Raw genomic sequence first — 16,024 nt, 5'->3', positions numbered from 1 at the left:
TTGTACTCAACCTTTTTGATAACTTAGTGGGAGTTGTGAAGTGTAATTGCAAACCGGGATTATTCGTAGAAAAGGAAAGTTGAAATTCAAAAGTCCAAGTTGTTTACGAAAGTCTCAAAGTGGAGCCTCAAAGATTGTTTTGGGTTTCGAACCAGTAACTTTTAAACATAATTTGGTGATTACAGCAACATACTGAAGTGTTAACATGGTGGCTGGGATGGGAACCAAGTAAAATAACATGGCGACTGCACAAATGATTACATTATATTGAAGCTCGAGCTGGGATTGGAACCTCCAACCTTACAACTAAAAGACGCCTGAAATAGCCATGGGTGATCTTTAAAGTTTTGGTTATAAAGTAGTTGCATATAGCTTACATTTGAAATACAGCTGCAAAGACCAACATTGTGTCGCTATGTTTTTTTTCACCAAGCGAAATAAACTCAACTCAACTCAACATGTGATCGTGGAGGTCGAGTTGGGATTAGAACCACCAACCTTACGACTAAAATGACCCCAGGACAAATTAAAGGGCAAGCTGGGGTTGAAACCAACTTCTCGATTACAAAGTAGTTGCACAGCTTATGCCCTAATGGGATTAGAACCACGAACCTTAAAGTAATGTTGAAGCTGTGAAGCATCCAAGTCGAATCTCGCACTTCAGTCGCTGCCACATCCGGCTTGGTCGGTTTCTCGTCGATTATTTGCGAGTAAAAAGCGAACAGGGGACAATAGCTCGCTCTATACACAGAAGGGAGTCGTTCAATGGACAGCTATCGATCTGTTGTTACTGGCTGAAGCTAATTTGTAGAACCTTTGCCGAGTAGAAGTTGAAAATCGCAAACAGCGACTGGGGGAAGATGACGTGAGATATTAGGGTTTTGCTAAACTGAGAGGTGTTGTTAAATTTTTATCAACGGATTTGAAAGCAGCGTGAAACACTGACGTCCGTATGATGTTGTACTTAAAACCTCATAGATCATATTATTAATTTATTATGCCATTGCTTTTATTACGTGTGCACATAATCCGATTGTTACGTGTTCACAACTTTCGCTAAATCACGTGTTATTGTTTCATATGCTTGTTTAACATGTGACTAAATATTAATTTAAAGAACTTAAGATCGTGTTCTGTTTTTCTTTGTTCGCGGTGCTATTTTGTAAAAAGAACCATTGTACGCTATAGAAAGTGTTTATAATTGGCGTTCAGGACCACAAGCTTTAAAATATTCTTTGTTTTTTGTTTAGGATGTTTCCATAGTTAACTAATAAATGTTGAAACCCTTTAGTTTAAAACAAGAAAAGCATTAAAAATAGTCACTTGTTAAGCTTCCGACTTTACATCGTCTTGGAAGTTTGATAAATTTCCAGACCAATGAAGCTATCTAGTGTTTTGCCTGACAAATTCCAGCAGAGCAAGTCCAAGTTACCGATGGGCTCGCTCTATAAAGACCTGCTCGCTTACGGCAAAGGATTACCCGCTTCTCATCGTGAACAACCAACAAGCAGCTACGATTTCGTGTTTAGCAATACTCTACGTTCACATGGTAAGTTGTTTTGGCATTAAAACATATTTAAAGGGTTATTTTGCAAAGCTGTATAAATCTAATTGCCGGCTACATGTTTTCTTAAACGTTTGTTAAATTAACGATTGCACCCACTTTAATTTTAATCAACGCCTAAATTTACTGCTGTTTTGTGATTGTAGCATTAAAACAATTTGGTTAACGCAAAACCAATTGAGAATTTAAACAGTTCAGTTGATTGGACTTTTGTCGTTTTGTTTGCTCCCACCCTAAATTAAAAAAACGTGTTGATGGCAGCAGAGAGCAGTGGCGGAAACGACAACCATGGTAACATGAAGCCAGCTGATAAAACTGCAAGTGTTGCAATAGTTTTGCGAGTAAAAAGTGTTGCAAAAGTTAATGAGAGGGACTAATACGTTTTGTTGCAGTAATTTTTTACGATGTTTACACATAAGTTGGTTTGAGGACATGCGTAAAATGTTGAAAGTGCAATTAAATTACAGTTTATAAGTGTATTTTAGGACTGAGCGATTTAAAGCAAAAATAAAGTCAATGATCTTTTGAATTTGGACGTTTGAGCCCCGTTTTGGATAGATTAACGCGTATTGGCAGTAGGTTAAGTAGTTTTGTAATTGGTATGCAATTTTTTACTTTTTTGCAAATGTTACATTTATCAAATTCACACAGGAGTGTCAGATATTTTCAATTTGTTAAGGCCTGTAGTTTGTGCTTATAAATTGTGTTATTTGTGTTACTATTTTTTGAAAAATGTATGTGTTTAAAAATGGTATTACGTGCCACTATCTGCAATACATATTTGTTGACTGTAAGAAGTAAAGATTACATAAATTTTGGTAAACAAAGAAATCATGCTATGATCAAGCACCTTTAACATAAAATAATTGTTATTGTTGATGCCAGGAGTAATTCTTTATTGTGTAATTTCAGATGTGCCATTGTAGTACAGTTTGTAATTAAAATGTGATGTAGCTATAAAGATTGTGCTTTGCAATGAGAAACTGACAATATTTGCAAAGCATTTACTTTTTGGCTTGCCACTTAAGTTGCAGGGATAATTGCCATTGCAGTGTTTTTTTTATGCAACTATGCACAGTAAGTTTTAAACCTGATTATCGTATGTTACTTTGAAAGCCAAAAAAATTTAAACAAACTGTTAGGAATTTACAAATCAGTATAATATCTATACCTTATTTTTATTACGCCAGTGTCATTTGGTGGCCTTGTCATGCAAAATTACCCATTTGCCATTGTATAACCCATTGTAATGTTACCCATTGTAATAAGCAACTTTTAGTAGTATGTTTATTTATTTCATATGAAATGTTTAGATAGATTTTAAATTAAACCCATATTTCAATTACACCAACAACTCTAAACACAATACCCTACTATATTGATCTCATAACTTTTGTACTTGCACAAAATTTGGGGAATTAAATAACTTATGATTTGTTTAAGTTGCGTTGTCAGCTGAATATCAATAATTTAGGCTACACAATTTAGAAGCATGGCTGCAGCTTAAGTTTTCAGCAAACACACAGAACAAATATAAATATTTGCAGTGCTCAACAAGTTGTACAGCTATGGTTGATAGCATTACTAAGTATTCTACTGCAAGAATTTTTGGTTTAAATTGTACGGATTAGAAGTAATAGAATCTAAAAATTTTAATTTTACTTAAACATTTTTTTATAAGTTTGACAGGACCTTGGTGTAACTGATTTAGTTAGAAGTAAAATTGTGTTCATATAAATGACGAATGCAAAGCTTAGATCAGAGATATTGGTTTTTTAGGAGATTTGCATTTAACAAAAGCACTTGTACAGTTAAACATAATGTGAGATTATACATATTCAAAAAAAGTAATTTATAAGCCAAAAAAAAATTCTGGCCAGCAATAGTTAAGAGGCTTTTCACCCCGATGAGTTTGACACATGCATTTACATAAACTTGCAGATTTTCATAAGTAACAGAAAGCTTGGTGTTGTAGATTTGAGAACAAATGGTTACAAGCAGTGTAATGTGGCAGGCAAGACTCAGGCTCGATTTAGATCTCATTGACGAGGGTAAGAAAAGTTACAAGAAAGCTGATGATTTTGTTTGTATTTTTATGCCATTGATATTAAAAATTGAAGCAATTTATTACATAAAAAACTAAATTTCTTTTTGAAAGCAAGATATTATTTAAAAAAAACTCTAATACAGAAATTGTCCTGACCCACGGATGCTCAACAGACGATTCCAGTCACATATATTGACATTAATTAGCTGACAAATCCAGCAAACACTTAAATCAGTCTGTATATTTCTTATTGCAAAACACTTCGGAAATCGATTTCACCCAAATATATGGCATCATTAGTCCTAAACAGGAAATAAATAAATCACGCTATAAAATGATAAAAAATTTTACCTGCAAAAACAATAGTTTTTATTGAATTTCAATTTACCTCAGTTTGCTACTTGACAAACAATGACTCATTGTCAAGCAGAATGAATCCACTTTTGTGTGATTATGAGACAATAACCGAAGTGTTGTTATGTCACAGAATATCGGATACTTGGCAAGAAGGGCGAGGGAACTTTTTCCGAGGTTCTTAAATGCCAACATGTCAAAGACGGAACGTACTATGCCTGCAAAAAGATGAAACAGCACTATGATGGGTAATTCTTAAAAAAACAATATTTTTTAATTTTAAGGATTTTGATTTTATATGTCTCAAACAAATTCATAGTTATTGTTTCAAATTCCTAGTATAGCAAAATTATGCCACACTTACTTAAGATTAAATAAAAAATGTGTAATGCAAACATGTCTTTTAACCTACACAATTTTGTTGTTTCTTGGCATTTGTGTAGTATAATTCAATTTAATGATAGGTTAGGAAGCAAATTTTATTTCAAAGCCTTTTATCTGAGTCTGTAATAACAAAAAAAAACTGTTTTAGAATCGACCAAGTGAACAACCTCAGGGAAATCCAGGCAATGCGCCGACTCAATCCACATGCCAATGTTATTGGACTTCATGAAATCATATAGTAAGTTAGAATCAACAAATTTACCACATTATTCTTTCTGTTTCTGTACATTGCAAGACTGAGCTGCCTGTCCTTCCATCGTTAGTGCCTGCTATTTGTTTCACACACAGTTTTTTCTCCTATTTTGCCAATCACAAGCATTGCTCTAAAATACCATACAGTAGGGATGGGTTGTAACAGCAAATGTACTGTTTGGTCGAGCACACGTTTTCTCTACCTAATATAGTCAATTTTGTTCTTGGATACCCTTTCGAAACACTAGTTTCGTATGTTAGCAGGACATGAACATACAATTTTAATGTTTGGGTCAGTCAGTTTGTGCAACTGCTCAGCCGAGCACCGAGCATCAAAATCAGCGATACTCGGTACCAAGTACTCGGGTTCTGGCCTAGCTTAGGTCATCCCTACTATACAGTATGTATACAATGAGAGTGTCATTTATGACTAATGACTCTTTCGATGGGAGCACTTAATTGCAACGAAACAACCCCATGTCTCTCGAACTAAATCAGTGTCATGGACCGACATGCTATAAAGTGGAAGGTTGGCCTTTAAAATAACCCTCTGTCCTGGTTGATAATGTTAGTGCTGGCCACCGCTTTAACCTGCAGTAAGGTTTGGCAACCCCCAGCATACGCAGTCATTTTCAATTTCATCTTTAAGAAAATTAACATATTGTTATGATGAATACACTGTTGCTGCCAGGCATAACGTATCAACAAAGTTTCAGCTCTTCTGGTAGTTTTTTAATTTCTAATATGCCAACGTTTCGATGTCCCATATGAAACACTGACTCCAGGAAACCTCGCTTGTGAAAATCGGTTTGAACAGTGCAACGAGATTTACATTGGCGAAACGGGAAGGTCTTTCAATACGCGCCGTAAAGAACATGAAAGGGATGTAGCCAAGAAAGATGCCAAAAAGTTGGCATTAGCACAACATGCTACTGTCCTCAACCACACCATAAACTTTTCTGCCACCCAGGTGTTAGCGAGAGAAACCGATTTTCACAAGCAAGGTTTCCTGGAGTCATGGAACATACATTCCCACACCAACACGATGAACGTTAAAACGGACGTTCTAATACCGATAACTTATCGGTCGCTTTTGCACCATTGAGCTAGGTGTTATCACTCGACCATTGGTGCGCACTGCGTTTTTTTACCACCGCCCCCTTTTTTGTATGTGTGTTTCGCCGCCTATTTTGCTTTATAAATACTTGTGTTTGCAATTTAAAACTGCCGGAAGAGCTGAAATTTTGTTGATATTGTCATGATGTAATAGTAAATACTGACTCAGGTTTACCGCGATTGATTTAAGGCATGTTTCACCACTAACTATCAGAAAATAATTATACACTGTTACTTTTTGATGCACACACCCGTTTACTCGCCAGATAGCCTTAGCTCTTGTGTAATCATTTTTTTATTGCTGTAAAGAAGCCCTGTCATTTTGGTGGGTGAAACGTTAGCAAAACAAATTAACAAAAAAAATGGAATATTTTGTTTAGAATGACATCAGTTGAACGACAAAATTGTTATATAATGTAATAGTATCAAAAATTCTGAAGTCAGTTAATCTTGGTCCACCTATTGTGCTCTTCATGTTCTTAACAACCTTTTCTGGAATTCATCACATAATGTTCTGGCATGGGCTTTAAAACTTTGTGCAAACAAACTTATGTTGATTTAACCTTCACCCAATACTGGTGGTGTTTTCCAACAACAAAGCATTAGTTTACCATCCTAATATTACTGATCTCAGCAGACAAATTAGTAGTTCTTATCGTGAATACAAAAATCGACCAACCAATTCACAAGGAATTGTTTGTTTAAAAATGTTTATGTTAAAAAAATAAATGCCATGCACAGGATATGTCCCTCTCATAGTAGGCATGTTAATGTGCTATAATAAACCTTCGTTGTTTGTAGTTTTTAGAGACTGGCGATGCCTGCATGGGCAAAATATATATCTCTATTGATTATAACAACTTCATGTTGACTGGTTTTGAGTCAGAAGCATTTGCTTCTTTATTATTGTTCATGTTAATTTTTTTTATTTGCAGCGACAAGAAGACAGGAATGGTAGCACTGATATGTGAACTAATGGACATGAATATTTATGAATTGATCAGAGGTAAGCAAACCAAACAACACTATTTACCACCAAGACATTTCCAAAGCATGAAAACAACCAAAAAACAAATTGTGTGCATGTCGGGTTATGATTTATAAGCTAAACAATTTACTCTGTAAATTATTTATGTTTCTGTCACATATTTAAATGCCATGTTTAGTTTTGAAATGACTTTCCATTGTGAACATTTCATGCATAAAATATTAATTGCCACTTTTGGAAACAAAGAAAAAAACTGATTTACCAAATTACAAAATTAAAAGATAAAATACTGAGAATATAACACATTATGAACATGAATACAAAACATTTACTTGGGGACTGATTAGAATTTGAAGCATTTTTAATTGGTCTTGAAGACGCCTAATCATAGAAAATTTAACTATGCAGACATCGCCCAAACAAACAACAACTCTTGAATAACATATGATTGTAAATTAACTATTTTTTTTAAATCTATAGAACCTTTATTGAGGAAAATATTTTTTATGCACAGCCACCAACATACATCTATACATGCTTTGTGTATGAAATATCGCAAACATATCCTTGTGGAATAAGCTATTGCTGCCAGGCATAATGTAGGCGTCTTGTATAGGACGTCGAAACGTCGATTGTTTACAATAAAACTGCTGGATGAGCAATACTTAGTCATATCCTTGTGGAAGTTGTGTTGTTGAAGCCAAAACAGGTTAAATGTTCTCCAAGTATTGTTTTCCATTAATATGCGTGCAAAGGCATATTGTTATGACAGAGTTTTTATAAAGTAACCCCCAGATCTTAAACTAAAGGACATGACTGGTTTGATCTTTGTCAGACATCAGCACTGCTCTAAACCTTTCAGTCCATTGTTCCCATTATTTTACGACAATTGTTTCATTGTGTTCTGGAACCCGCCTTTATCATGCTTGGAGTAACCAGACACTTCCATTCTAAAGCATTGTCTCTGGCCAGCCCTGCTCTGCTGCTTTAACACCTTATTTCGTGTCAAAGCAAAACTGGATTTTCTATGAGATACATCTAAAAAAGTAGTAAAATGAACAAATTTATAACACTTAGTATAAGATATGTAAGTATGTATAGCATAGTGCAAAAAGCTGGTTTTAAACCTAAAACAATTGAAATCAGACCGTGTCACATTTCTAAAATCAAATTAACCCACATTTTGCAAAATTTCCTGGTTGTTTGCTTTACAATTCCAGATGTAACTTAACTAATACAAGTTTTGTTGTTATTTCAAGGTCGCAGACATTACGTTCCAGAACCCAAAGTGAAAAACTACATGTACCAACTTCTTAAGTCATTAGATCACATGCACAGGTTGGTATAACGTTGTCAACCATGCCTAGCAACTACAGACAAACTAGATTTGCCTGGGCATACTTACAAGCTCCCTGAGTATATTGTGGGCCACCATGAGCAACATTACGTGTGAACGCTGTGGCCACACACTAGTTAATACAGCATAGATTTTCATCTTTGTATTGCACAACATAAGCAGGCAAGGCCTTTCCAGACGAAAACTCTTGTTTTTTTAAAATTTAAGCAGCTGTCAACATTAAATTTTTTTGACAAATATAAATATTTTCTTGATAAGATTTTCACCTTCTTACTTTAACTTGTTTAGGTGTGGAATATTTCATCGCGATGTCAAACCTGAAAACATACTCATCAAAGTAAGTTGGAACCAAAAATTTTCTTTTAATGGGTGTGTTGTGGTTACTTTATGTGTATCATGTGAACTTATTGTGACATTTCAGAACACTGAGAGGATTGTTGCACAGTTACTATTTGGTCCACAGAATCATTAACACAAATAAAAATACTAACTGGTGTCTAGAACTGATTATAGTCAGTTTGCAAAACATGGTATATATACGACCTGTTTTTTAGGACGATGTTTTAAAGTTGGCCGACTTTGGGTCATGTCGAAGTGTGTACAGCAAACCTCCCTATACAGAATACATCAGCACCCGATGGTACCGCGCACCAGAGTGTTTATTAACAGATGGGTACTACTCGTACCGCATGGACCTCTGGAGTGTCGGCTGTGTTTTCTTTGAAGTCATGAGGTAAACAAGATTTCTAGTAGATTTCTGAATTGCGTGTGAGTTTTTCAACACATTTGTATGTTAAATAGAGCAAAACCACACTTACATTTTCTTGTAAAACAAACAAATATTTATTGAACTTGGTAATGAAATAAAATTAGGAAGCTCGAACTAACCTGCCTTCAAACATTTGAATACATGTGGATAGTATCAAGCTTGTCATAAAAAATAAAACAGTTTGTTCCATCTGGGTGAGTTTTTGTTGCATTAAAATCACAATCTTGTTTTTTAATATTTCCAGCCTTCACCCATTGTTCCCGGGGTCAAACGAGGTCGATCAGATTGCAAAAATTCACGATGTCCTCGGCACACCAGATGCTTCAGTCCTGAACAAGATGAAACAGTAAGTTTCACAATTAAATCAAATATCTTGTGTAAACTATTGTATTTCAAGGTCTGTTTTGTGAAACTAGGCAATATTGTAACACCAATAAAGCAGTTAAAAGGGCACAAATCTCTTAGTGTAGGATTTTTTTCCACATCTGTTTGTCGTTTGATTTTTTAACCTAAAGTGTGCTGCCATTATCAAAAGTGGCATTTGTATCTTTAACACTGTGTTAAACAGTTTTTACATTTTTATGTATTATAGGCGATCAGTGCTTTTTTGGAAGTAAATATTATGGTCATATCTGCCAATGAAAAAATCTTTCAACTTAAAAATAAAACTAAGACAGCTAACAGATATTTTTAAACTATTTAACTGCTTACTGTTATATGAAATTGTCTGATATAATTTGCCAACAATGTTAGAACAATGTACATTTTTACAGTCGGAATCGAGGCATCAACTTTGATTTTCCAACGAAAAAAGGAACAGGGATTGAAAAGTTGCTTCCACATGCCTCACAACAATGCATCGAGCTTATATACAAGATGTGTACTTATGATCCTGATGAAAGAATTACTGCAAAACAAGCATTAAGGCATCCATACTTTAGAGACCTTAGGTAGGAGAGATAGTTTGTTTCATGTTTATCCTTAGCTTGGCAAAATAATCTCCTTAAGGATGGGCCAAAACTGCAAATGTTCTGTTTGGCCAAACACCCAGCATATCATGTTAATGCTTGGCTGATCAGGCTCTGTGCATTGTGACATGACAAACATTCCCAATTTCAGGCTAGTTTTGTAACTTTCCAAATGGACTTACGTCACCAGAGGTGTATTAAGCTGTACCAGTCCCAGAAGTCTGCGTTTTCCACCATGTAGCGCATTTAAAATCATTTTTGTTCTTGGATATTATTTCGGACACTAGTTTCATTTGTTAGAGCAACACGAATATGCAAATTTAATGCTCGGGTCAGTTTGTGCAACTGCTCAATACCAAGCTTTAAAATTGGTGATGCTTGATACCGAGTACCCGGGTTCTTGGTCGGCCCATGGTGTATATCATGATTCTAAATAGCTTGCAAAGTCAAAATTTTACCTGTATGTTGGTTTAAACTTAATTGTGTTTTGTTGCACTGATGTCTTGTTGCCCTAGTCAGGCAGATTTGACAGTTAACAGATACTTTGCAATGTTTATGGTTGGAAAACATGAATTATAACCAGGACTGGGTTAAACGTTTGATCACAGCATTTTTCTGGGATTGGTTTAATTCAGTACAAAAAAACTCCCTTTACTTTGAACCAGAAGTTAACTTTATTGCAACCAATAGTCCCTAAACGTCCACTGTGAAATAGACTTTTGAAACCTTTTAGCCGACATTATGAAAATAATCCAAACAAATTACGCCCACTACATCTTATGTCCCAAGTGAATCATGTCTCTACTTGCCAACACTAGAAGTGTCTGTCTTCAAGGGAAGTTCCCTACTTTACCATTTCAACTGAGGAATCGAATTTGTCGTTTTATTGACAGCATGAATCCTCTTATTTGCGCAGCCAATAATTTTTGTGTTGGGCTTTGCAGACATCAGAAATCTAATCCAGTTAATAATATGTTGAGTATAGGAAATGTTTACACAGGTTTTGGTAGATTATTATACCCTTCTATATATATATGAAGGATCTTTGTGTAAAACATTCAGTTTATGACAAGATCTGTCAAATACCTTTGAGACAGTTTTATATGTTTAAAATTGAAAAGACAAATCTTCAGTTTGCAGCTTTTGTTTAAACCAACTTAGCATTTGAAAGTATTATAAAGGCAGTGTTTAAGTAAATCTTTACAAAAAGTGCAAAGGCATTTTTCTATCTGTTAATTTCCGATTGCTGTTGAGACTTCAAGTAATACACAGTAAAAAAAATCAGATTTTATAACTTTCTGTTAACACAATAAAGTGTGAGCATGTAAAGTGTGTAAAAAAAACTTATGTGTTTGTATTGATTATGTCAAAAGTAACGTACTTGTAAAATAACTCAACTCATACTTAGCATTTAGCAATCTCTCATTTATGCAGTTTTAGTAAGGTGGCTACACTAGTCCATACTGCCAATTTCTTGTCACCAGCTGCACTGATGAGACTTTATAGGTCAAAATAGTGCGCACTGTCTGCAGCTTATCTGTTATGTATTGGCTCAAAGGCTTTTATTTTGCAGTTTGAACTTGCAAATCATTGTTTAGATATCAGAAAATACTCTTTCCTAGGCATTTTTGGAAAGATAGTATTGTAAACATAATGAATAAGGTAGAACATCACATGACAACAATCACAATACCTCAGGATGCAGAAGCATTTAACCAGTAAGGAATCCTTCCAACAGCTAACATCGTTAATCTTGTTCATATAATATCAAAAAACTTCGGTGAATCAAATTCCTTTTTCCATTGGTGATAAAGATGCTTGAATAAATTGGTTGGTCGCGTTGGAATGTGCCTACAAGTTATTGGGATAAAGTTTAATTGAAAGTATAAAATACGAATACAACAAACTGAAACATGCTTAGCAGTCAGAACGTCAAAAAACTCAGTAGTCATCATGGTCGAAATCATCACTAGTTGCAAATCAAAATCTGTTTTGGCGCCAAAATAATGTGACTCATACTGTTTCTATGTTTATTTTTGATATTACTTTTATGTTTGGCTACAGTTTCTAAATTATGAAAAAAATACAAACAATATACATCAAAAGAAAGTGGTGTTGTAGCCGTTGCAGTAGGATCTGACGATGCCATATATTTGGGCGAAATCGATTTCCGAAGTGTTTTGCAATAAGAAATATACAGATTGATTTAAGTGTTTGCTGAATTTGTCAGCTAATTAATGTCATAAAATTTCTATGTTACAGAGACGCGGACAAACGTGCGCAGGAAGCCCACCAGATGTCGCGCTTTGAATCGGGATCCCAGAAAGCAGGACCGGCATCAAATGCAGGCGACGTGCCTTTGTGGAAACAAAACCAAATACAGAAGAAACGGGTAAATTGAACAGCAATTTCATTTTATGCCGTTGGAACAATTTCGCTTAATTTACTTTTCTTAAAAACTCAAGCGACGAGACGAGACAAAACGGGATTAGAACCCGGAACCTTGTTCACATCGTTTGTCTCTTAAAAAAGAACTAAGATTAACATTGATTGATTTGAGATCAGCACCTATGTGTGCAGAATGTAACTTACAATAACTTTGAGTATGTTGTATAACCGCCCATGCCTAGTGGTGGGATTCAGCCGATTCGCACCGTTTCTATAGAACCGTATCACGAAATTTTATGAGGTCAGTGAACCGGTTAGCATTACTGGTTACTGTCAAAAGACGTTTTGTAACAGAACCGGCTGAAAAATATGACTTTTGTGAAAAAAAACGGCTAACATAAAAATTGAACCCCATCACGGCCCATGCCATGTTACAGCATTTATTGTAAGATAGAGAGGCAAGCACATGGTGCAAATATGTAACAGTATCACACAGTTCAAGAATTTATGAATAAGACGAGCACAACAAGGGTCAGACATAGAACAGCCACTAATAAAAGTTAGATCAGTTAACATGTTAAAGGTCTACATCAGGCGGCAGGTGCTGCTGTGGTTAACAAAGTATAGCAAAAGTTTTCCCGCAGGACAACAGTGGTAAAGTGAGAGAAAAACAACCTGAAGAAATTTGGCAGCAGAGAAAAAAGGAAAGCGAAGTTATCCACGACAACAAAAGAGTTCGATTTCTACAAAAGTCCAAAACCCCTCAAGTTTCCCTGTGTGGGGCTGTTGAGGGGGCGTTTGACTCAGACCAGGATTTACCCAAGAAGGGGATTTTAAAACCCCAAGGAAAGGCAGAAACTGGCGTTAAAAGTCAGGTTACTAAAGCTGCGAAAAAAGATAAACTCAAAAAACCTGTTCAACCCCTCAACGGCAGATCGAGAAAAGGAATTGCAATGCTGAGCCTCAATCAGGTAGCCAAGATTATTTTAAAGCGTTTCTCTAAATATCCCTGTTCTCTAATGGATTGGCATGCTTGGGAATATTATGTAGTTAAATTAAATTCAAGTTTGGTGTAGATTGTAAGTGTGTCTCTTAGAAATTCTATGTAAGGTTTTTGACGATCATTTTCTCATAACAAGACCCGTATTGCGTCTGCAAACAACATGCTGCTTCAAAAAAAATCTGTGATGAAATCTATTCTTTTGTTAAGTCAATTTTGAGCAAATATAAATATGGCACCATTTCTTAAAAAACTAGCTTCACTTTGGAAACGAATGGACATACTGTTTTGTGAATGAAATTAAGTTAGAAATGCCAGTATGGGATAATGGGATTGTCTTAGCGAATCCATCTTACCATCAGCAATCCTCGGTTAACACGAAATCAAACGAACCATATATATTATGGTGTAGCTGCAGCGCGTTCACCCATTATCCACCAACTGCTCCCACTGTTTGGCGCTCCATAACATTTCAACGTTGCGCAGCTAATTGCGGCTTGGTGATTGTTTTAGTGCAGTGGTTCCCAATCAGGGGGGAATTTTGTAATTTGTAGGGGGGACTTGGTGTCACAATAATCATCTCTTATTGTATTAATCTCTATAGCAAACTAAATTTGTAGGGGGGAATTAGATTTGAATATCGATTAAAAGTGTGTACAGGACAAAAAAGGTTGGGAACCACTGTTTTAGTGCAATTGTGTCGCTATATGTTCTTTCACCAAGCAAAATAAACTCAACCTCTTACATCTTAACAAATCAATGTTATTTTCCAGCGGAGACAGCGCCGCTTAGTGGAGCAGCATCACAATCACCAACAAGCACTAGGTGGCATCACCGGACACGGAAACGCCTTACCTCAGCTTGTCCCGGTAAACGGGACTTCTATCCATGGAGCATCCAACTTCGGAGGCGCAGGAGCGGGTGGAAAACCGATCTTCGCCTCCACAACGCTCCCGAAAGTCCACCTTCCTCATCACCATCATCAGAGCACGACATCTACCCTTCTTCCCGGGATACTGAAGACCAACATGATGCAACCGAAAGCATTCAACAAAACCAAACTCAAGGTAGATATTATTTGTGTTAAATCTGCCAGCATTGTGCAACAGTGTTTTAGGTCGACTATTAGGCACAAGCCCTACTAAAAGGAAAATAGTTTGTACTTAGTCTACACAAGCATTGTGAACATACACACTGTTTTTATAGATACCCTGGTTAATGTTATCGATAAAACGAAGTGTTACATGCTCCAAATTTGTTAAAGCTAATTTATACATCTTCGTATAAGTTACTTCTCCTCATTTTCTATCAGGTTATGACATAACAGCTCTTTATAAACAGCTATTGTGACGACACCCTTGCTGCTTTGTGTCATTATGACGTCACACTTGTTTTTAGCCGACCGATCCGCCGACGAAGACAATGTACGGCCACTACCAACTGCCATCCATCAACCGGCACATCTACCACAATTAGCGCCATCGTGACGTCACAAAGCGCCACTGTGACGTCACACTTCACAGCACCGGCCGTGACGTCATCGTTTCACGTCACAGTAACACGTTTATTGCGTTTTATTGTGAATCTACAACACTGCGACGGATCAAAGCTCCCACACCATATAAGGTAGAAGGGGGCGAGACGCCAATAAAACGTCACTGTGCAAAAGAATTATCCGTTTTTCATTGTCTTTTTGTGTTTGTTCTTTTTTAATCTAAATGGACGTCGGGTTGACTAAAACTTTAAACTTTCTTTTTTATATTTTTTTCCGCTGTCCTATTGGCTTCGACTTTTTTACGCTTGTTTGCTATAAACCCGATAACAAAGCAACATAACTGTTCCTTCAGCTTTGCAACAGCGCCACCTAGCGTCGATCGGCGTAACATGTATGAAAAGCACTCGGTTAAATTATTAAGTGATTGTTATAAGTTACAATGACTCTCGAATTATCTTGTCACAACAACGCTCAATTGATTTTATGACAACACAATGCCTATTCTCTTCCACTTGACAAGTGTTATAATTCTGTGGTTCGTTCTTTCCTGTCCAAAGTCGATTAGTTAATTCTCTTCAGACATTGTTCTGTCACAATTCAGGATTTATTGTGACCTTATAATCACTTTGACTACGTGACACTTTTGATCGCTTGGTGAGAGATACTTCTTTGTCATTGTTTTGTCACAAACTGTTTATTGTTAAATTAACTATAACTATTATTGTTTCAAAGTTTATTTATAAATGAGCGTTTGTTGATTGTCAAATTTGCTGAGCACTAATTGTCATAATTCGAAACCGGAATTCAACACGGTTTGTCCACTTTTGTTACGTCACAATGCATGACAATCGAATTGTCGGTTCATCAATCAAAGCCCGGTTCTAGAATCTTTCGCTAAAACAACTTCACCGCAGCGTCCAAGCTTTCGCGTCCGTTGCCAATAACAACAGCCGAGTGCTCCGACGACCAGCTATGTGACGTCACAATCATGTCGAGTGTTATCGATTGTGTCGTCACAGAAGATGAGAGGACGCTCGGTTGTTTCTGTTCAGGATTATTGGCTTTAGCGTCGTCGCGTGAAATTGAAACTACAATCACAACCTGAGCTCGCAAATCTTCAACTTTTCAAGTTCCAGCCTGACAAAACTTTTGCACATTCTACCTGCTGTGAAAGTGCTAGGCCTTTTATACCCGTGCGACGTTGATTAACTTCTGTTTGTGGTGCTCGGCCGGCATCGTAGCTATCTATATCATTATTGTTGTTTACATTTTTCATTTCTCGATAAAAAAAGTTTTACAAAGGCACAACCCGTCTCCATCTACAGAAAGACTCATTAGACAG

At 36.2% G+C, this 16,024-nt stretch overlaps 1 protein-coding gene and 1 long non-coding RNA gene across 8 annotated transcripts; one reads left to right on the top strand and one right to left on the bottom strand.

Annotated features, from left to right (window-relative positions):
- Positions 1-1,255: 1,255 nt before the first annotated feature.
- On the top strand, positions 1,256-15,990 carry LOC145215345 (MAPK/MAK/MRK overlapping kinase-like). 2 transcript variants are annotated; one of them, XM_080084033.1, is made up of 12 exons: positions 1,256-1,549; positions 4,099-4,213; positions 4,498-4,587; positions 6,653-6,723; positions 7,965-8,043; positions 8,351-8,399; positions 8,617-8,795; positions 9,076-9,177; positions 9,605-9,781; positions 12,062-12,191; positions 13,961-14,254; positions 14,586-15,990. In XM_080084033.1, exons 1-12 carry the CDS (start codon positions 1,378-1,380, stop codon positions 14,661-14,663), a joined length of 1,536 nt encoding a protein of 511 aa, XP_079940159.1. In that variant the 5' UTR covers positions 1,256-1,377; the 3' UTR covers positions 14,664-15,990. The 2 variants fall into 2 exon arrangements, with proteins under 2 accessions (XP_079940159.1, XP_079940160.1); XM_080084034.1 differs by lacking the exon at positions 1,256-1,549 and adding an exon at positions 2,461-2,641.
- LOC145215346 (uncharacterized) lies at positions 3,318-11,773 on the bottom strand. Of its 6 annotated transcripts, none has more exons than XR_013857274.1 (7): positions 11,493-11,773; positions 9,595-9,738; positions 8,951-9,160; positions 8,329-8,819; positions 4,378-7,743; positions 4,000-4,183; positions 3,318-3,913 (listed from the first exon to the last, which is right to left on the bottom strand). It is a non-coding gene; the product is annotated as an uncharacterized LOC145215346 (long non-coding RNA). The 6 variants fall into 6 exon arrangements; XR_013857272.1 differs by lacking the exon at positions 9,595-9,738 and having other exon boundaries at positions 8,329-8,379; positions 8,606-8,819; XR_013857270.1 differs by lacking the exon at positions 9,595-9,738.
- Positions 15,991-16,024: the final 34 nt, after the last annotated feature.

This window comes from Phallusia mammillata, chromosome 2 (assembly GCF_965637545.1).
Source record: "Phallusia mammillata chromosome 2, kaPhaMamm4.hap1.1, whole genome shotgun sequence".
NCBI classification, from domain to species: Eukaryota; Metazoa; Chordata; class Ascidiacea; order Phlebobranchia; family Ascidiidae; genus Phallusia; species Phallusia mammillata.
The sequence above is the reverse complement of the archived record's forward strand: the minus strand, read 5'-3'. Positions and strand labels throughout refer to the sequence as shown.

Coding starts and splice junctions, on each gene's coding strand:
- LOC145215345 (XM_080084033.1), top strand. CDS start 1,378: ATGAAGCTATCTAGTGTTTTGCCTGACAAATTCCAGCAGAGCAAGTCC. Junction 8,044..8,350: donor TCATTAGATCACATGCACAG/GTTGGTATAACG, acceptor TAACTTGTTTAG/GTGTGGAATATTTCATCGCG. Junction 12,192..13,960: donor ACCAAATACAGAAGAAACGG/GTAAATTGAACA, acceptor GTTATTTTCCAG/CGGAGACAGCGCCGCTTAGT.